Consider the following 22,970-nt stretch of genomic DNA (forward strand, 5'->3'; position numbering starts at 1 on the left):
ATATAATGTGGTTTGTAATAATGGAGAGTGGGATGGAGTTTCAAAGGACCTGAAATAGCTGAGGTTAGATGCTAAAATATTAAGAGAAGACATCTAAAGCACTGTTCCTACAGATGGTTGGCTCAAAGGCAGAAACGAACTTTTGTTTTATGCCTAGATTTACTTTAACATCTCTGGGATTTCCTAATAATTTCCTAGATCTCCTCTGACTAAGAGCATACTGTATCCAAGGACACTAGCTAAAATCCAACTGAAACACTAGGTATGTATGTCTTTAGTTAAGAGATGAGTTGTGTAAATTATGGTCACTTTATTTTTTTATTGAGGTTGACATTCCCTCAATGCCACGGAGTCTTGGGGCTGCCTGGATATGCTACTGGGGCCCTTTACCTTGTGCTTTTGTCAACTAAGAATCTAAGGTTTCTTATGGGATTCATTTTTTTTTCATGATGTTTGATTTATTTGTTTTATTATTGCATTGATTTAAGCAAACTGTTTCCCTATGAATATGTTTAGTGATTCCATCAGGAATTTTGTTTTCATACGACAGATTTTTCTTGCTGAATTGATGGGGATGGTAATTGACACTACCATCATTGCTTTTTACTTTTATTACTGTTTTGCTCTATATTAAATATGCCTCAATTTATTGTAATATGTATATATAATATATAAACCAAGGCTGGTCTCTGGGCATTCATTGCTATAGTGTGCAATGGGGTGCAGAAGAATAGGACTAAGACCTTAAATGTTACTTTCAAAGATGAAAAAACGTGCAAACTTGACAATTGGAAGCTTTTAGAACTTGTTGGAGGTTGGAGAGGTTTAGTTGTCAGAGCTTCTTCAAAGAGTATCTAGCATCCAGACCTTGAAATAAGCAGCAATTACCAGGGAAGAGTAAGAGGGCTAGAGAAGTTTAGTTTTTCTGTTCTCAGAATGTGGATATAAAAAAGTATAAAAGTACGCTGTCCTTGCTAATAGACTTTACAGTGGAAGATTCAGTCATGCACTAGATTTACAAATAATTCTAACAAAGGAGAGTAGCTGAGCTGCACTTAAGGGTTTTAAAGTAATGAAAGCTGACCACCTCTGTGCTAAGTTCATCTCCTGCTTTTCCTTTGATATTCTACGAGAAGAATATTGAGGAGTTAGTGCCTGTGCTGTGTGCTGAAAATTAAATCTGTGGAAAGAACCTGCAGTAGGTCTGTGCACCACACTTTTGTCCACTTCAGGCATGTGGTGGGACTGGAACTTGACTACGTTGTTTTCTGCTGGCAGAGGGAAACCACGTCAGCATGAGGCTAAGCTTCAGCTCATTGTCAGCAGCTTTTCAGATTGAGCTGCTCTCAATCTAGAAAACCCTCTGTAAATATACCTTCTAGAAATCTGAGATTTCATGCTGTGCAGATGGTACCAGCCTACTTTGTAAACCTGTGCTTTAATTTTTGTCCCTTCCATCAGCCAATGCAGAAATGTTGTGTTTTCCTTTCATAGAAAGGTTTGTTGTAAAACGAAATGGGAAGAAACCTATTTTTAACTGAGACATGGAGAAGGCATCACTGTATGATCACCCTGATAGTGCAGCCACTTAAGTTCCCCTGAAAAGGATGAGAAATGAGCTGTTTCTTCCTTCAGTGCCTATGCAGTATTTGTGTTTTGAAAACAGGAACCCCTTGAATTTAGACATTTTGTCAGGGAGTATCTACGATATGTGTGGTTTTTAAGCATTTAACAATGCAGGTGAGGGGAGAGAGCATTTTAATCTTTTGACTCTCAAACTTGATTTAAAAGTGAGCATGTATTGTCTGCCTGTACTAGCTGTCAACAGCTCTGACTGGTACTGAGCAGGTAGGCTTTGCAACCAGGAGAGGTTTCAGAGCTGAATTGCTGTGCAGAGATAATTTAGAATTTGGTCCAGAAGAAGCCTGCTGAAGCCTCCAGCAGTATGGTGAGGGATCGTGGAGCAGGATGGATGCCCGGCAGAGTGGTTTGACTGCAGCGTTGGCACAGGAGCTTGGTGAAGAGGAGGTGAGAGGAGAGACTGGCAACTGTGGGGGGGGACAAAAAGGGAGAGGGCTCTGGGTGTGGGAGAGCAGCAGGGTGCTGTGACAGCTTGGAAGTGCAAACACTGTCCTTTCCTTCAAGGTAGGAAGACTTGCATCCAGACACCAAATGCTGTAGATTCTGCAGTTTGCCATTGAGTCCAGTCTTTCCATGTGACCTCTTGCCATGTGTTTCTTTATTCCCTGCCCATTGCTGACAGTTGATTGCAGGATAGGCGGACAAGATGATTTCTATCCAGCTGTAAAGGTTTGAATTTGTCTTCCTCTTTAACCTTCTAGTCATCAAAAGAAGTACTCATCTCTTTCTTTCTGATATCTTGCTTTCAAACATCTGTCTGAGTTCTTTGCCAATATTTTAGATTTTTTTTGTGGAATAATTTGTGTGCTGTAAGACCCTGTGCCAATTCCATCCGTGCAGACTATTTTAGTCCTTTGTATTCATCGCCACATTTGCTGGAACTTCCTTCTCGTTTTCAAGTATTCTTTATTCTAGTTTTAGGACTGCACTTGAGGTTATTATGAAGAAGACATTGCTTGCTGTAAACCCTATGATAAATTCTGGAGATAAGATTCCCTTCTAGTGTCTTTTTTCTGCCAGACAGGCAGACATTTTAATCAAATCTCATATAAACTCTTCAGGCCTATATTAGAGCTTCCTTCTGAAAAATATTTCTTTGGATACCAAATTTTATTACTGAGGATACCTTAAATTTTTATAATAATTTAAAAATTCTGAGAAGGCTCCGAACGGTTTATCATTGCTTTATGATCCAAAGTACCTCTAAAACTTTTTTTGAAGTTGTGTACATTATAAAAACATGAAGGCCTTGAAACCTTTTTTTGCTAATATTTTAACAAGCTACCCACTGTTTATTGCATGTCTTGCAATATTTTCATACCCTCTACTCATTCTGCCACAGCAATTACATGGCTCTGTTCCTAGGTCTGCGCTGACGTACTCCATTATGTAGCCTCCGAACAAAGCTGTTTTGACAAGCAAGGCAGGACATGGTGACAAAAATCCTGTTCTCCTCCCGTCACAGCAGGCAGCAGGATGCAAGGTCCCCGGGAGCTGTGTTCCTTGTGCCAGGGGCTGCAGAGGGATTTTAAACCAGCCCCAAACAGCCTTGGGATTCTGTGCCCCGGGAGCATCCTCACCATAAATGTGCTCAGGTGTGGGGATCTCTGCACGTGGCTTTGAATATGGCATGGGGAATTTGTCCTCTGAGTAACCTGGCTTTTGGGTTTATGTTCAGAGTTAAGGGTGATCGTTTCAACAGTGAACCTCTAGAATCCCCTTCACGGGAGGAAATGTTGTCAAGCAGCCAAGTCCTAAAATCTGAAATGCTGAACATCCCCGAAGTGACACATTTGCAAAGAATTTACTGTATTTTTTTAATTAGCAATTAGCTGCTGAGCTTTTAGGCAGAATTATGTTTTTTCCCATTTTAGCAGTAGCTGAGACTTGGCAATGCTGGTGATAAAATGTTTTAAATATTTATTCAAAGAGTTTGGCCTGACGTGACTCTCTATTGCATTTACAAGAATAATGGTGCAGTCAAAATCTATAGAGCTGAAGATGGCTGAGTAGATATATGTAATGGGGGACTTATTTCAATGTTTCATTTATATCCCTTCAGAATTGGTATTTAATGTTTAGAAGTGAGTGGGATACCAGAGATTTTATTGTTTTAGCTTGACATTGTTTCAGTTTTGAGTCCTGCAGATGCCAAACAGTCTTGTAAACTTAAAAAAAAAAAAAAAAAAAAAAAAAAAAAAAAAAAGGCATTGGTTTGATCTCCAGGGGTTGTAGAAGATACCTTTACAAAAATAAAGGTATTTTTCTTTCTTAAAGTCTTCACTGCATAATACAGTATGATGGTTTACACTTCAGTAACTCCCCAACTGCTGTTTCCATCTCACACTTGCCTGAAATCGTCAGACAGATACCTGAAAAGCAGAGGAGAGCAGCAGGCTGTGGAGGAGAGCAGTGTTTCCTTGCTGATAGAGCTGGCCAGAGAAATAAGGGAAAGCAGCGCTGCTGTTGTGAGCAGGGACGTGGGGGATTAGGGATGTGCTGAGTTTTATACAGATTGATTATCCAGAGCTGGGGATGTTGCTCTTTCTTGCCCAGGCCTGAGGACTGAAGAGATGCTTGTTTGCTGTTGTAGAAGAGTGTGGCTGAGGAAATGGGTGTCTGAAGGGACTCGTCCCGGTCTGTCCTGCCAAGGATGGCTTCTTCTCTGCTAACAGACTAGTGAAAGAAAGGCTGGGAGATAAGGAAAGTTGGGGAAGCTCAGACAAGTACATTTTCCTTGAGTTTAGAAGATGAGGGAACCCTTTGATTTGCCAAAATGCGATAAAGGTCTTTCTGGGAAGCCTGAGGTGGAGCAAAAATGTAGAGTTGGCCTGTCCAGAGAAGAGGCCTCTCAGCTCCTGCCTGATGCAGGAACTTGTTTCCTGGGTTTGTGTCGAGCCTGCTGCCAGCTCTGCCGTCTCCCTCACCACCTTCAAAGCCCTCTCCAGCAGTCAGTGATTCAGGCTGGTGGTTCTCCTCCATGAGGGAAACCAAGATGCCCCCAGGAAAGGAGGTCTGTCTGCTTGGTGCCATACGAGGCTTGAGACCAGGTGCTGTGGGGAACAAAAGCAGCCTGGCCACTGTGGCAGTGACTGGTCCTGTACACACCATGGGCACTTGCTGGGCCAAAGCCCTTGACCAGGGGTCTGGGGCTCTTTCTATGGACAGGCCCTCCAGATAACGCCACCAAAGGTGAATTTATGATTACTGGTAAGGGTCTAGAGTCAGCATGTCGAAGGCTGCTGCCGTCGCCAGCACCGCTTTCAGTATCCCAGCTGCACAAGGAGCTTTTCTTACTGTCCGTGTCAAAGGCAGAGCTGGAGCTGCAGATGGACAGCCACACGCTGTTCGTTCCCATATCAGACAGGAGTTGTCTGTCATTGCCAGCATCTTGTAGAATGATGAAAGCATCTAGGCTGGAAAAGACCTTCAAGGTCATCGAGTCCAACCATCTTGAAGTGGAGGTGCACCTCATGACCCGGTTCTCTGCTTCCCAAAGGGTACAGAGGTGCTCATGTCTTGTACCTCATGGAAACACCTGGTGATGTGGGTCTCCTCTCCACAGAGGTCTGAGCTTCTTTCCCTGTCATCATCGTGGGCAGAGCAGGAGATGTGGGTCATAGCCTGGGCCTCTGCCTTCCCATCTTCTTGCATCTCCTATATCTTGGACACAGCTGGAAGTACAGCTCTTGATCTGAATCCTCACAGGGTAGAGAGCTGCCACCTACACAGCCTGGGCAGGGCTTTGATCTCACTGAGATCTCACAGGGACAAGGCAGGATAGCTCACCCACCATGGCTGAACACAGGCTTTTCAGGAAGGACATGGGGGGATGGCAAGGAAGGGCAGTTGCACTGCGTGTGAGAGCAGTGGGGATGCACAGAGCTCTGCCTTGGGCTGGGGGTGAGCTAGTTAAGAGCTTGCTATCCTTGATGATAAGCTTAACGTTTTGCAATAGTGTTGTAAATAGGAAGAATAAAGATAAGTTTAAAGAAAATAAATCATAGAGTAATCCATTAGTCTCTGGGATATGACAAGCTCTGCGACCAAATTTCAAGCAAACTCCTGCTGGCTTTTGCTTCTCTGTCCTTTCACCACATATGTAAGGTGAAAATTAATTCCAAAGTGAAGATAATGTCAGACTATGACAGGGTCTGACAGTTGTGGAATTGTTCTGCCCATAGAGAACTGCAGTTCAGACAGCCTTGAACATTTCTATAGCCCTTTTTTGGCTTTTAGAAGGTGTTCAGTATTTTTTCAAGTCCTGTAGAGAAAATGTAAAAGGGTCTATAGGTTCATTTGTGCCCCCACATTTCAAATATTTTTAGAAATATTAGCAAATTACATACTTCAGGGTCTGAATATCATTTATGGCACTCTGGTGGATCTTCTAAAATTTTTTCTTCTAAAAATTACCAAAGTAATTCTCCTCACTGCAGATTTTATAACGATGGTGACTCTCTGAGTTCAAGTGGGCTTTCTAGTGAAAGCTTCAGTTCAAATACATTCATAGTGAAAAGAGAGAAATCCAGATATAACGTTGTATACCAAAAGCATGCATGAACATTTCAAGCATGTTGACTTACAGCATCCTGCAGATAATTCACAGTAACAAAATAGATAACTTGTACTGATCTCTCTAGGGATGAGCAGTCACGTTACAGTAATTTGTTTTTTCTTTGGGTCTGCTCTGTAAAAATCTATCTTGGAATTCAAAGTTTGAAGTGGTATCGCAAAACCATGCATGAAATCAGTACTGTGGCTTTTGGGGAGTTACAAACATTCGTATTCTTTTACATATGCAGTAGTTCACATTATAGTCACTACTGTGAAGTGTTTTGGGGTTAGGTCTAGGTAGTTATTGCCAGAAAAACTTAACACACATCAACAGTTTTACTCTGCAGGACTGAAAAGCAGCTTATCCAAGGAAGGCTTTGTAGTCTCGTGCTGTAAGTAATTTTTCTGTGGTCACAATCAGTGTTTCTTAAAGTTAGCATACTTATAACTGTATTTTATGTAACTTATAGCTGTATTTTATTCTGCAATGCATTCTACCTAAGTATAAACTATGACATGTACACTTAACCCCTGGTCAAGAAAAATCAGTAATGTCGCCAGGTACAGTTTTGGAGGAGCTAGCTATGTGATGATTTTTAACAGCCTATATTCTACAGCTGGTTTGAACCAGCTGGTTCAGTCACTGCCCTTAGCTCACTCATTTCACCAACAGTTCTGCTGATTTTAAGGCCCTGCTTCCCTATGGCATTATGAAAGAAAACTAAATCAACTACCGTATATTCAGTTGCACTGACGGGAATAGGTTATTTCTCAGAAAAATGTGGCTCGTGCAAAATACAAAAGATAACGTGAGTTGTTGCGAAATCTGATTTAAGTGCTAGTACTTTTGTTGTACTATTACTTCTGTGGGGGTGATATGTACAGGTTTTGCAACCTAACAATTAGTTAGGCTCAATGTGACTGTAGCAGAGAAGAAAAATTATCAAGCAATCCTTTGTTTATTACTGGTCAGTTGTACAATTTGTAAGGATGACAAATGCTGATGGATCAAACAGGTGATTTCATTTCTCCTCTTTAAGAACACAACATTGTTCTTTACAAATGATGCCCCAGCTCATTTTACTGTGGGAGGATCCGTTGTGAGACACTTAAGATTAAACCAAACCTATATGTTCTAGTAACAACAAAGGAACATTTTTCTTTGAAACTGGTGGGTGGATAAAATTCTTTTAAGTTTTTTTGTATAACAAAAAAACAACTCCAACAACAAACCTCTGCGGCTTGTATGGAGAATTGCCACATGCTTCTCATAGATTCCAAATTTCTGCCATAGCAAGTCCCACTGGTTTCAACCACAGGCTTTTTTGTTTTCTGTATTCTCTTTTGTAACCCTCAGCAAATGGAGGCAATGCCTGAATTTCTGGAAAACAAGAGCAAGAGGCTGCAAGCCAGGCCTACACTGCTGCATTCCTCTACAATGGTAGGCCACCATGTGGGCTTTGCTTCGTCTCTTCATTGTAAGCCAGTGGCAGGGATAACCAATGACCAGCTGCATGAAAACACGCAGGGTGCAAGGTAGCTAGTGCAATCGAGTGGGTTGGTTTTAATTGCAACCTTGACATCAAAAATAACTTTTCCATGGGGAATATTTTTAATTTTTTTGAATGCCTCTTTTTACTTTACTTTTATTTTACTGTGCTCGTAAGCATAAATCACCTTTGAGCACCCAGGAGGCAAGTAACAAAGTCCGGAACAGTTTTCTTCTTGTTACAGTTGGTACCATGTACTCCCAAATCATTAGCTTTCTTTACCTAACTGCACTGACCTTCCACATGTAAAGGCAGAAGATGGATAGAAAACCTTTCTGCAAGACTTTAGCAGTTGAGAGTAACTGGTAATTCCGTACAAAGATGCATCACCTCACTGCAGAAATATATATATCCTGTAGTATAAATAAAACACAACTAGAACAGGGGAAGAGGAGGAAATGAAGCTCAGTGCAGCTACAAAGAAACATGTAGCATCCTCCCTGCCCCCTGCTAATTTCTTGCATGTTGAATCTGGTGGTAGTGTGTGACTTCTAGAGTAAGTTTAAGAAAAAAAAAGGTTTGTTGTACCTCTGGTTTCTGATACCTTCAGCATCATCTGTAATGGAAGAAGACGCTTAGTTCCTATGCGATTACCGCTGCTGTTCCTATGGTTTGAAAAACATTGTGGGCTGTCTTTCTATGATCTCTTTCCTTTGTCATGGCCATAATGAACGAGGCTATTTCAGCTGCTGTCACAGCTCATTTTGCTGCTTTAATTGAGCATCTGTGTGAAGGGCTAAATTTCTTCAGTAAAAAAGAGGATACTTAACACAGAGTAAACAAGTTCGGGGATGACATGACATTGTTTTTCTTCCATCAAGCATAAAAGCTGGCTCCCAGAGAGCAGCCCCTCACAGTGGGTAACAGGACGTTAACGCATTTCAGCCCACAGTAACCACATGTGCTTCCTGTTAACATCCAGCCTTTGGGCACTGACTACAGCACTGAGCTATTGCTGCACAGACTGCAAGTGTTTTCACATCTCTGACATGCAGACGCTAGGAGTTACATGTCCCTTGGTGAAAAGCCTCGCGATAAGCAAGAGTTTTGCAGGGAGAGGACCCCTGGTGATGGTATATCCAAAATCTGATTGACTCAGTTTTACACAGTGATACCATAAAACTTAGTTGTCTTTGGTGGAATAATTATGCTGAACCCAACTGTAATGAATGTACTGTGTACTTTAATTTTTGTTTCATAGAACCAATCTTCTCAAATCATTAAATTACAGCCAGGGGTGTAAAAATTATGTGCTGTTTGCTAATTCACGAGGTAAGACTTCAGCATTTTCATTAGAGCGTCACCATTCCAGCTACGTGTCACATTCTTGCATGTTTTCATCTGCTCATTGCTTGTGTTTGGGTTTTACCACATAAGCTGAAAAGATCAGTGTAATTACCCTACCAAACAGAATACCACAGCAACACCAGCACACAGCACCAGCACCCCTCCTGCTTACTACAGGGATCTATTCTATTTCATGTTTATCACCTAGTTTTTAGGCATTGGGTCCCTGAACTGAAAGAGGCAAATTTAGAAAAGCAGGTAAGACTCGTGATATGTGCTGTTAAATAACATAATTCACTAGTTGCGTTGCTTATAATCTTATAGTGTGCCTCCACATAAGCGTGACATTGAAACAGTTGCCACCAACTGAAAAGTGTCTTGTCTTTAAGCAGATTCTATGGAACCCCTACAAGCTGCTGCTGCTTTGCATAAAGAGTGCAGTGACTGGGCCCAGTACTTAAAATCCAAAAGTCCTTTCTTGTCCCACAAGCAGCAAAATGTCAGATCTGGAAATTGGTATTAGAGGACCAGAAGCAGCAAAATGAGATCCAGCTGCACGCAAGCCAAGGTCTGTTCCTACAGGATATTGAAGGCTTTTGTTTTCCCCTCTTAGTCAGTCTCACATTTCTGAAAGAACCGACAGAAAATCGGGCAGTTACTGTTTACACAGAGATGTGTGCATGTAACCCTTTTTCTCTTACCAGTAACCTTTGGGATAAACTACTTCACAGATAGATTTTTTTTTTTTTTTTCCAACTCTGGTTTGTGAGCTCTGGGAACTACATTTCATGTAGCTGAGGGAAGTCCTGAAAATGGTGCATCTCTGGATCGCAGTCAGACCTACCCTCCCTTGAGCACTGAAGGAACTAAGAAGCTGGCAGGTCAGCACGGATGGAAGGTTTGTTTTTCTCAGTGTCAAAAGAAGAACAGCACTGGTGTTACAGACACCTTTGGCAGCCAGCAAGTGTCCCCTGGGGAAGCAGATTGTGAGGCATTTCAAGGGAGACTTTACTGGTCGCCTTACCTAGTACAACACCTGGCTGTGAATTATGTCACAAATGTTTATCAAACGTCGGAGTTTTTTTCAGCAGCTCTGGAATACATTTTAAGTTAGTATCAGAAATTAAGTAAGGGGATTTGTACTTACGTTTTTTATAGTGCAGTAATTAATATCTGAAAGAATTGCTGAATAGTACTCTGCTATGCAAACTGAATTTTTCTCCCACAGCATGGCTTTCTACTACAAAGTACACCAAAAGTAGAGAGAACCCCTCCTGACTGAATGTGGTATTTCTTTCCTTCAAAATCTGAGCATAAATAGTGTTGGCACGCTGTCATCCCATTCTCCTGCTGAGCCTGCAAAGACAGGTATTTCTGTAATCAGATGTGACCTGGCACTGTCCTTCTCCCCATCAAAACCTTTGTGTTGTCACGCGAGCTCTGCTGCAAGGACAAGCTCTGTTTCTGCACCAACCATTCTTCAGAGAGAGAGGGCCAGGGCGCACTTGGAGCAGTGAGATGTTTGAGCAGTCAGCAGCTATGCCAAGACAGATATTAACGATGGTGTAGCAATTAATAGATCATATGTGATCTATCCGTTTTTAGGCTGGCAGTAGCCCTAGGATGGCATAATGCTGCCTGCACGGGTTGGCTGAGAACTGCTATTCCCAAGTCAGCAGGGGTTCATGGAAAGCAGCATCTATCAGGCTCCTCGCCTTTTCTAAGTGAAATCTTAAGAGTGAGTGTTTCATTCTTCTGGCCACAGCAATGCAAGCTAGATGTCAGCTCTAAAAATGTGTCATGTCTTTACCAACAGCAGTAAAATCCTCTTCTGCATGCTTAGCCAATGATCTTTAATCCCATGCTACGTGTTGGGTTAATAGTCTTTTATTTAGTTCAATAGAATTAAACTTGGTCTTGAACATAGTTCAATAGAAGTGTAAATATGACTCTGCAGGTAACATGGGTAGTTAAGAGCCTATGCTGGGCCAGATGTGTGTGGGTTTTTTTTTGTTTGTTTTGTTTTTTCTTCCCACTTCTTACTCTATTTTGAGTACTAAGGTTTTCTTGGTGTTGGTTTTTGTTTTTTTTTGGCTGGTTGGTTTTGTTTTGTTTGTTGTTTGAGGAAAATTGTGCCACTTTTTACCCATTATTCACTGCTTCGTCAGAGTAGGATAGAGATTTACTGGGCTAATCAATGGAATGGAAACCCTTTTATTCTTGTCTGGTAAGAGCCTTATATGCTCTGTAATGTCTAATGTGTGCAGTGAGGGAAGAGAGTCAAAGGACTGCATGTTATGCTTAGCAGATGGTTTGTCATTTTTGTGGGAGAAAAGTCCAAAGGACTAACATTTGACAAACTCATTGGAAAAGCTAAGTTTCCTCTGCAAATACTCATCCTGTGCTATGAAGTTACATTGAAGCTATAGAAAATTTTGGGTGGAATTTTTTTCCCAGAAGTGATAAGTTTTGTCAAGGAGGGAGGGAGGAGAGTGAGCTGTAATGGAAGTGGTCTCTTGGCTCACTACAACAGGAGTACTGAACTCATGTGGGTTTGTATTATGAGACACACGTTTCTCTGCACTTGTTTTGCTAGGGAAATGGGAAAAACAGTTGTGTAAAGGCTAAATGCACCAGCAGATTGGCTTTGGTTGTGTTCAGAGCTAGGACCAACTGCTTTCCATACCATTATACTGCATGCAACATATTCCAGACAGAAGTATTTGGTCAGAGTTGACTTCCAACAATTTGACAAGCATCAGACAAACCTGGTAATTAGATCTGTGAAGTGAAATGTCTTGATGGCATATTGCCTTCTAACCAGATCAGTGAAGTTAGGCTGAGAGCCATTTTTTGTCTGCTGTATCTTAGCACACATAATGAAAAATCAAACTTTGCAGTTCAGATTGAGTAATGCAAACTTAATTCTTTTTTCCCTCACCCTAAATACTTATTTATTGGAGCCTAAATGCTGTAGATGCGCCATTTTGCTGTGAGTTGCACGCCAGTCAAAGTACAAAACAGGAGCTAGACTGTACCTTTCAGTGGTACTCGAGGGAGCAAGTGCAACCTCCTCAAGAATTTTGATCAGAAAACTCTATTTTCTTCAGCCACTTAGGAAATGACCAAGAGACCTGTAACCTTGTTTGCTGAACAGTACTCTGCACCAGTTTATTGGTTTGTACCCCTTCTGTCATCCTCTTTTCTCCATTTCTTTTAGTTTGATCAGCAGGTGCTCCCACTGCACACCAAGTGGTGCAGTGCTCCTCTGCACCACCTCCAGTGGCAGAGGAGCCAGAACCGGCCTTGGTATTTCCGGCAGATGACCTGCACTGGTCCACAGGCTAAATAGTTTTTCCACACTTGCCTTTGCTACTTGATGCTGCTGAGCACCAGATAGTTGAATCCTGTTTTCGAGGAAATCAAGTCTTGAATTGGCCTGACCTTTATTTGACCCTGGCTTTCATAGCATATCACTGTGTCTAAATATTAGAACTGAACTGCCTAAACAACAAAAGACAAATGTTGAACAGCACTATGATCTCAATGCAGAGTTGGAACCCAGACATCCTCAGCTGCAGTTCCTGCGTAGTGATGCTGGACTTGCTTTTTCTGTCCTTTCCATTCTTTCAAATGTCTCAATACCCTAGGGCTGCTGAAAGCCACATATTCCAGAAGAGACTTTTTTCAGCCTCTCCAAGTAATGCAAGGCAAACTATTACCTGTACACTGCACGTATGCCTTACTACTACTTCAGTTTACTAAACGTCTTGAAATCTTAGCCATTATGAAGCTGAGTAATTTTTAGGTGTAACTTTCAACTGTTAAGTGACTAAATACAGGTAAGTCAGTATAAAATTCCACATTTTGATATTTTATCATCAGCATTTCAGTAAACACACTGAAATATAGTTAGAATTAACTGTTTTGCATTGTTTAACTACCTAGTTGTCTTATCATAGAAGAGAGAGGAGAAATATGCTTTGTATTTTGTATGCTGAAGAGCACCACTTCATAAATACACATGACATATGCAAAAAGAAAAGTTGATTCAAAAGGTCCCTGAAGTTAAGTGAGATCGTTTTCATCTTTGTACCTGGAGAAAAAGAGGGAAACAAGAAGGAAATTAGTAATCGGTAACAGCAATCTGTAGTTATTGTAAAATGTAGTAAGTATTTGGTGTTGTGACTTTGATTACCTACTTCTGGTGTTCGTAAAATCTCCATCTGAGATGGAGATCTCACTTTGTATAAAATAGGTTTTGACAGTAGCTATTCAAACCACGGGGCTGAGAGGTCCCAGCTAATTTGAGGCTTATACGAGGGTGTTGATTCCCAAGAAATGGGATAAACTGCTTCTGCCAAACTGAGCATTAAGGCACAGTGGTTGTGAAAATAGAGATGTGGCATGACTCGTATGGGCAGGCAATGGGAGTGAGTTTTAATATTACTTCTTCGAAAGCACCCCGGAGTTTCTGTGAATTGTGTTTCACTAAGAGACTGGATTTGTTGGTCCATCTGTGTTCCTTCATGTTGGGAGTCACTGCTTATATGGGGAACAAATGGCTTGGCCACTCTGACCAACACGCCCAGGGAAAGTTGTGCCAGCAGCAGGCTCAAGAGCTGCATTGCTCAAGGGGATGTGGGAAGGTGGCACTGCCTGCAGGAGTGGTCCTCTGCTGTGCCTGAAGCGACAGATCCTTGCTTGCTTTTGGGATGGAGCGAGGAAATGTCTCCCGTGACATCCTGCTAGCAAAGCTGAGAAAGTGTGGGATAGAGGAGTGGACAGTAAGGTGGGTTGAGAACTGGCTGACTGGCCGAGCTCAGAGGGTGGTGATTGGCGGCGCAGAGTCCGGCTGGAGACCTGTGACTAGTGGCGTTCCCCAGGGGTCGGTGCTGGGTCCAGTCTTGTTCAACATCTTCATCGACGACCTTGATGAGGGAATAGTGTCTGCCCTCAGCAAGTACGCCGATGACACAAAGCTGGGAGGAGTGGCTGACACACCAGAAGGCTGTGCTGCCATTCAGCGAGACCTGGACCGGCTGGAGAGATGGGCAGGAAGAAACCAAATGAGGTTTAATAAGAGCAAGTGTAGGGTCCTGCACCTGGGAAGGAACAACTGGACATATCAGTACAGGCTGGGGGATGACCTGCTGGAGAGGAGCTCTGAGGAGAAGGACCTGGGGGTCCTGGTGGACGACAGGTTGACCATGAGCCAGCAGCGTGTCCTCGTGGCCAAGAGGGCCAATGGGATCCTGGCGTGCATTAAAAGGAGCGTGGCCAGCAGGTCAAGGGAGGTGATCCTTCCCCTCTACTCTGCCCTGGTCAGGCCTCACCTGGAGTACTGTGTCCAGTTCTGGGCTCCCCAGTACAAAAAAGACAGGGATCTCCTGGAAAGAGTCCAGCAGAGGGCCACAAAGATGATATGGGACCTGGAGCATCTTCCCTATGAAGAAAGACTGAGAGACCTGGGTCTGTTCAGCCTGGAGAAAAGAAGACTGAGAGGGGATCTCATCACTGTGTATAAATACCTGAGGTGTGGGAGACAGAGGGATTTGGCCAACCTCTTCTCAGTGGTTTGTGGGGATAGGACAAGGGGCAATGGCCACAAGATAGAGCACAGGAAGTTCCGCACCAACATGGGAAAGAACTTCTTCACAGTGAGGGAGACGGAGCACTGGAACAGGCTGCCCAGGGAGGTTGTGGAGTCTCCCTCTCTGGAGATATTCAAGGCCCGTCTGGACGCCTACCTGGGCAGCCTGCTCTAAGTGACCTGCTTTGGCAGGGGGGTTGGACCCGATGATCTCTCGAGGTCCCTTCCAACCCCTTCAATTCTGTGATTCTGTGAAATGCGCTTCCCACGCTCTCACTCGTACAGCTTTCAATGACTTTATTCACTTAAGTGCAAATAAAAGAGCATACACTTTAGTAGCCTTCCAGTTATGCCTATGGCAATGCATTCTGCTATATGTACTCTTAAAATTAACCCATTTTACAAGAATTAAAAAATAAAAAAAAATGCCTGAAGCCCTCTTCTTTCCTGGGCAGCTTTCTCTTGTACAAATGATATGCTATAGGAAGGGTACTCTTGTTTATTCTGTCTTAGACAACCTTGTCGAAGCAGGGCTTCGTCTTGCCAGAAGAAACAAAGAAAGTATCAGTACCATGTGCACTGCATTTATGATGGGCCTTAATAGAAGTCTAAATATTTGTTACTAAGTGAACCAATAGGCATGTGTTTGTGTATGGCATTAGTTCTGGTTATCCTTAAGGTATTATTAAAGGGGTCTGACTCTCCAAATGTACTTGAAGGTTTTGCTTAGTTAGCTCAAATATTAACAGTATCTCTCTGCTATGTATTTTTTAAATATTAGAAAACACTGAAGTGTGCAAAAAAAATCCAGAAGAAAACTTAAATGTATGCTTTCATTACTGAAATAGAACCTACAGAAAGATTTATACTTCACAGCTTGCTGCATATGCATTGGGAGAAGCTACTTTTATGGCACAAATGCCCTTTGTTGCTTACCAATACACGTATTCAGGGACACAAAGCACAACTGTTGTAAAAAATATTAGTATGCAGATGCTCTAGTGTTTTGTTAATGCATTTAATTAAATACAATAGCTCTTTTGTTCATTTTTCTTTTTCTGGCCTTGAATGGATTTGTATTATGGTATAGAATCTAGGGTTATAGTTGCTAGTCGAAATGTTTTGCCGTTTCAGAAAGTGTCGTATATTGGTGATGTTACTTTCTCTTTCATTTGACTAAGAAAAACAGTTGAGGGTTTTAATAGTTCCTAAGAAACCTGAAATCATCTTTTTCAGGAAAACCAACATCACAAAGGTGCCAGCAAATATTTTCCTTTTCTCCACTGATGAGGTCTTAAGTCACAATTAGCATTGGTTAAATAATTGTATTCCTGAGAAATATTTTTAAATGTTTTAACCGAAGAAAAACCTCTCAAAGTTTCCCCAACCTTTTCTAGGTTGTTTTCAAAGGTGCACAGCAGAATTGCATGATATATTTTTTATATGAAAAGCTGTGTAAAACCACAGCAGACCGATGACGACAAATTGTAGCCTGGTGAGTACCAGGTGTCTGTTTGCAGAAACCAGCATTACTGTCTTGTGCTGTTATCCCTAAATTTATTTCAGAATTAATCTCAGCCTGAGAAGAGGTTTCTTCAGTGCCCTGTGGGTGGGAAAAGCAATTTGAAACGACTGTGTCAAGTCTAAAATTGCTCTGGTGAATTAGTGAAGTATTTGAGCCTTGGCTACGTGAAAACATAACAGTATTTGCCAGAATCTATCCTGTTCATGGAAACAAAGACCAAATCAAATAGGAATGAGATAATTAGAAGATCCTAAAGGTAACACATGACTGACTGCAACTTATCTCTGCATTTTCAAGTTCTGTTAACTCCAAAAAACTTGGTCTTTCCAACATGGGGTGAGTGTGTGAGAAGCATTTACTCTGTAGGGCGAAAGGCTGCTTCCCAAGCAGTAACCTACTACTAATAATAGCTCCGTAAGTTTTGTGTCACTGGTAGGCGTAGATGTTAAGGATCGAGTGTGCTGTAACTGATTTTTTTCAGATATTTTAGTGCGTGCGTCAGAACACAACTGTAGAGAAGGCAGCAAACACTTCATTCACTTCTGTCAAGGAGGTCTGCCTCGGCTCCTTTCTTGGCTAAATGCTCATCAGGTTCCGGTAATTCTTATCATCACTTTTCACACATAATAAATGCAAATTACATCATTTTGCTCCAGGCCTTCAGTCAGCATCAGAGAGCTAGGACATCAGATGTAGAAGGCCAGGCTCACACATGGAGGAAAAACTGTTATGGGAAGCAAAGCAGAAAATTACAGCCAAGTATTCTCCACTTTTCTGACGTGAGGACAATTTAAATAATAAAGAAACCCTCACGCCTCATTATGCTTTTGATTGTTAATGAAGTTACAGTGAGAAATTCAAAATGGGGACAGACCTGAAGCGTAGAGATGCTCTGACAGCCCAGAGGGGGAATGTGCAGTTGAGAAGACACAGCCCTGCACGTTGCTTTAATTATTTTTATTTTTTCCAGTTCTGGAGACAAAGAGCAGAGTTTAGAGTTCCAGTCTTCAACAGGAACTACTGGAAATCTGATTGTCCAGACATTGTGCCTGAAAGCCTCATCAACAGTAAACCTTCCACAAAATTAATTTCAATTGTGCTTCTAACATTTACAAATATTAATAAAAAAAAAACCACCTAGAACTACTGCAAATTTTGTGTGAGAACATCATCAGAGTTTCAGTTGTGAGATAGCTTAATGTTCTGACAGGCTGTTAGAGAACATAGTTTCACTGCAACTGCACAGCTTACGGGTTTTGTATGAAATGACCATCCCAAGGCCAGGGAGAGAAAGCAGCATTGTTCCCGGGCTGTTTTTCACAGGCCTGTATTCATATCTCATCCTTGTTGTTTGCAGGAGAGGCAGATGTGAACCAGAACAATGGGACCTCCACGAAGAGCCCAGCGGTGACAGACTCCAAAGGCACAGCAGACCCGAAGAATGCCTGGCCCGAGGCCAACCCAGCTGACACGAGCGGTCGCCCCCACTTGATCCGCCTCTTTTCCCGAGATGCCCCAGGAAGAGAAGACAACACCTTCAAAGATCGGCCCTCCGAGTCAGACGAGCTACAGACCATCCAAGAGGACAGTGCAGCAGCTTCAGAGAATTCGGATTTGATGGCTTCGCAAAAACGCTCCTCATTCCGGCACGGATCAAAAATGGCCTCTGCAAGCACTACAGACCACGCTCGACATGGATCTCCAAGGCACAGAGACTCGGGTCTACTTGACTCGCTGGGCAGATTCTTTGGAGGTGAAAGACACGTTCCCCGGCGGGGCTCGGGCAAGGTGAGCTCTGAGGAATAGAGAACTGCACAGCTACAACAAAATAAAGTACAATTAAAAAGGAAGGGTGGGACTAAAAAGAAGGTGTAACTGCTATAACGCAAGAGTTGACTTAGCCAGCAAGACAGTACTTGCACTTGTGTCATTTAATGCTTGGCTTTGATCTGAAAACAACAAAAAAAAGCATAGATCTGGGAAACATGAGGAGCTATTTCTGGGTCATAACAAGGAGTATTAGAAGTCCAGGTGTCTCTAGAAACATTACCGAGAGGAACTTTTATGAACATTTTATGTGGTGCATTCTATGCATTTGTATGCTGTGCTGTTTAGAGAGAGACGTCAGTCTGCTTTTGTGTGTTGTTTTCAAATATTTGCAAAATGGAGCTGGATGAAAGCACTAAATGCAAGACAATGGCTAGATAGTTTGGCACTAATTGTGGGACAGACTTGGAAATAGATGTTGGAAAAAGAACTGTGGCCAGATTCTCAGCCTGCTTGCACAAGGGCGTGTTTTAAGGTCAGTTGATAGCATTACAAAATAGCCCAGCTGCTTTATTCTGGTGAGAAGCAAAGACTTGTATTCTAACCATTTCATACTAGGAACTGTGTAACAAAACCATTTCTTTGTTCTGAATAGAAAAACAAGGTATTGATTAAAGGATGCTGTATTCTTTCCTATTCCAGGATTAATCTGCATCCTTCGATAAGTTTGCAGATAATGAGTTCACTGCTGTTCGAGTGGCAAAATTTAAGATAGATATCATTTACATAGCAAAGGGTGAAAATAGTCTTGTGTTTGTGTGCTTACACACTACATAAGCAGTTGAATGGATCTACTCCTAAAATCTTCATTTTAGCTAAATATATTGTTTGATGTAGTCGCTCGAAGTGTAAGTGTTGCAAAACGTAATGCTCACAGTTGCTGGCTGGCCACACATTTTTTGGTAACCTTTGACAATCTTTGTTGTCTGTTCAACAGTTCTAACCCGAGACACTTGCTAGGATGGGTCAGTCCGTGCAGCTTTCCCAAATCAGCCCTCTCGTGGTGTTGCATTGGCGCGTTATACTGCGGTTTACAGCGGGTTTGTGATCACTTCCCTACAGAGCTGTGGCAATGTGTAGAGCACTGGATGGAAAATACTCTGGGACCTTAAGACCAGAACTACCAAAGCTTCTCCCACTTGGTCACCAGTGCTGAGCACACTGCCTTTTCTGGTCGTGGTGTTGCTCCCCTTAATGCAGCGGGGACAATAGTACTTGTGATGATAATGCTTACAACAAGGATTTAGCAACTGACTACAGGGATGTTCGTACAGCAACTAAAAACTGCCAGAAGCAGTTGCTGTGAGAAGGAAGAAAAGCCACTTTTCTTCATCCCACAGCTGTCACAGACTGTTCCCAGCACTGCTGTATTCTGCAACCTGGTTGGCTAGCTCAACTCTTGCTGGTTTATTTGTATACTGTATTACTCAATGAAAAATCATATACAAAATGCTCTTTATACCAAGGAAACAATACCAAAAACTTAGATTCTGCATACAGACTATACAGAGGTGTGTACATTCTTGCCTAGCAATAAGACAAACCAACCAACCCACTTTTTAGTAGCGATGACTGAAAAGTGGCTGCAAGTTGTACAGATTTCTGTACTGTGTCCTTTGGGGTGAACGTAGTCACTACGATTCCATTCAGCTCTCTACGATCCATCATGCGCAAGGGGACAGAATAGCACCTGTCTTCTCTCTGTTGCTGTTCAGTGAGCTTATTTTGAGGCACTTAAATGTCTGTAAAAACAGTACAGGATTAGGGGTGATTGGTTTTGGTTTTTTGAAGAACTACTACATTTAATTTGAGAGTTCTGGCTTACAAATTTTGTCTAGAAGCACAGAGAAGTTTTGTTATTCTGGCAAAAGTCAGTCCCGTTAGCACTGCCTTCCAGTGCCAAAGCACCTCTACCCTCATTTCCCACAATGATAATATTGATGCATGAAAACATAGCCTAGGAAGCTACGTTGTGGGAGAGTTTCAGTTCTGAAAATGTTGAGAATGTGCCACAAACGATTATTTATTTAGCCTTTGAATCAATGCCTTTTGGTTTCTTGTGTCAAGGAAGGCTTGTGCTGTCATTTATTTGTGTGTGTGTATACAGAGGAAGGCAAGTTGGCTAATAGTCTTATCAGTACTTAAAACCTAAATAGCTCTAATTTGCTGAATGTTGTAGTGTGAGTAGTGAGACATGCCAAAGGTGTTCGTGGAAGAGCTGAACAAGAAAGAAATCTGGCAGTTTTCCAAACTCTGCTAGGCAAACAGGGCTTTGGTAAATAGGATACCCTGAAAAGCACCTTCAAGGTTGAATTTCAAAGGCTTGACGTAGAAGCATTCCTGGAGCTGCACTGCTTATTTGCTTGCACTCATCGCTGACCAAATTTTGAAGCTTTTTAAAAGCATTTCTGCAGCTGCCTTCCTCACCATCATCCTTTTTCAGCCAACCCCTGTCCCAGTAGGAGCATGTAGCTGAACTACCCACACCAGCAAGCACTGGAATGCAAAGACAACACTTGCTCTTTGTACAAATTTAGGGCTGACATTCAAGCAAAACACATTACAAATTCTTTGTGGAGGCATTTTCATCTTCTAGCCATAGCTGAAAAGTACATAAATGAATAATATTCACTATTGTGTAAGGAAAGGTGGGGTAGGAACAAAGAAGGGACTGTTCTGTGGCCTCCTTTTCTCCCATGGAGCAGGTTCTCCCTTATCATGGAATTCTGAAGTTAAATTAAGAGCCCGTGGGAGTCCCATGGGAGTAAATAGAAATAGAAGTACCGGAATGTACAGAAATACTTTCTCCTCTACAGGGCAGCGAATGCATTTGCCATTGTCCCCTCCACCCCCTGCCCCATCAAGATTTTGATAGCAGACTCAATCAAAAGCAGCTTGAATTTTGTACTTCCAAGACTTTTTTTAAGGTAGAATATTCCAAGCAAAGCTATTTTTGCACACAGCTTAATTTTAATTGTATTAAAGAAGATGTTAAAAGGGTGACAGAAAGAAACTGCAGTGCAGACACTTTAAGAAGCATGCAGCACAACAACATAACTATAAATTACATCCCTTCCAATCTTTATAGAATACATCTGTAAAGTGTTTGAGCAAGTTTATGTTAAAATGATCAAATCTCCCTTATGCCTCTTAGGTATTAGCCTGTATTCAGCTTCAATATGTGCTGAGTACTGTCTTGTTTCTTTTATGGGAAAAACTGCAACTAAATCAGTTGATTATGCTTTTGTAATTTTTCTTCATGATTTTTTTTTCTTACTAAACTCTTAATTATGAAACAAAAACCTTTCTGTGCTGATTTAACAATATTCATTAACATACTAAACTTTACACTGCACTTGGGACAAATGCAACGGACCAACACATTGTGAATGACAGTAGATAATAGGCCAAAGCCAGACAGTGAAAGATTAAATCCACTTCTCTTATATTAACTTCAGTTTTCCATGTAATCTTATAAAGTTGTCCTGTTGCCTGTTTGAAGCCTTGCACCTGTACTTCTTTCCCAAGATACGTGTTTGGGTGCAAGGAATATGGGAGGTAGCCACAGGGATTTCCCTTCCTACAGCCACAAAGTGTCTGGAGTACTTACCCATCTGAGCAGAACCAGGGGGTAGGATCAGCATTTTGGAAACTTCATTTCCAAACCCTACTCCAGAGTTAAGCGGTCTGCGCAATGGCTGTGATGGGGATCTACAAAAAGGGTTTTGGTAAAGCTGCGAAGGCAAAAGATTTAGGAACCAGGGTTTCAAATAATAACACAGACCTATGTAATCATCCGAATACCCATACTTCTTTTCTTATTGCACTTGAACTCAATCCACATTGTTTTTCATGCAAGCTTTAATGTATACTACAGCACCGTGAAGATGTTGACAAGTAGTTAAAGCAATGCTAGTTGGACTAGTATATGATGTGCTTTGAGTAAATACTGTGATCTTTTATTTCCAGGTCTTGGTTTTCAGGGAGTGGTATTGCTCATGATACACTGGTTTTGTAAAACCTGCTGTGCAAGCAATATGCTTGTAAAAGTTTTTGATATAGTTTATGGTGATTGTAACGATTTTGTTTTAATCTCTTGCTTCATATGTGCTTTGTTTATGTATTCATTAAACTGTTTACATGACAAAACTGGCGTACTAATGATTTAATTTCGTTTAAATACTTTTAATACATTAACAGAAGTCACAACAAACTACTTCATAGTACTTGATGGGGTAATGAGATAATTAAAAGAAACTTCACCGACTTTTGTGGAAAGACACACAGTATACTTGACAAATGAATGAAACTTACCTTTTTTAAGGAGGTGGCTACGCTTTCAGTAACTGAAGCTGCTACATCAGGTGTTCTCACGTTCCAGTGACGGGAACTGAATCTGGCTTTTCTTTTTCATAGCAGGTAGTAATGGATGATGAATGACCTAAAAATGAGTTAGTGTGTCAAAACCATCAGTTTTGTTAAAGTTCATTTAATTCGTAAGGTACGCCTCTGAGTACTTTAGAATTGTTTGTTTAAAAAAATAAAATACAGTAACTTGCACAAAACAAGCAAGTATCAACAGGTAAGTACCACATATCACTTGACAAGGAAAGGTTAAGGAGCCAACATCATATATGACTCATTTTAACATATTTTAACACATGTATATCCCACGTACGTTACACATGCTTAACATTTAACACATTATTTAATGCACTAATCTCTTACATTTTAAGGAAACATTTTAAGGAAATTACTGCTTAAAACTATGTACTTTATAAGAGAAATTTGGAAGCCAAACTAGATTAGGTGAGATGTAAAGTATTAGTGATGTTTTGTGTCCAGACTAATTGCAGGTACAGGCAGAGTTCAGTTACAAGTGGGACAAAGCAGTCAGGGTCCACAGATTTGTTGCAGGATTTGAATGAAAAATCATGATTGGATGGACAGGAAAAACCTATGCACGTAACTGCTTTTAGTATATTATTTT

At 41.5% G+C, this 22,970-nt stretch overlaps 1 protein-coding gene across 32 annotated transcripts in view; it reads left to right on the plus strand.

The window, feature by feature from the left end:
- Positions 1–22,970, plus strand: part of MBP (myelin basic protein) — a 115,599-nt gene that overhangs the window by 78,036 nt on the left and 14,593 nt on the right. For 28 of the 32 annotated variants that reach the window (XM_035550651.2, XM_035550647.2, XM_035550663.2 and 25 more), the window contains one exon: positions 17,511–17,941. In XM_035550651.2, the coding sequence (XP_035406544.1) occupies positions 17,511–17,941 (431 nt within the window). Of the gene's footprint in view, positions 1–247; positions 263–7,555; positions 7,640–17,510; positions 17,942–22,970 lie in introns of those variants that run through there. The other 4 variants (XM_035550664.2, XM_050709273.1, XM_035550665.2 and 1 more) reach the window with 2 other exon arrangements.

Source organism: Cygnus atratus, chromosome 2 (genome assembly GCF_013377495.2).
Source record: "Cygnus atratus isolate AKBS03 ecotype Queensland, Australia chromosome 2, CAtr_DNAZoo_HiC_assembly, whole genome shotgun sequence".
Taxonomy (NCBI): domain Eukaryota; kingdom Metazoa; phylum Chordata; class Aves; order Anseriformes; family Anatidae; genus Cygnus; species Cygnus atratus.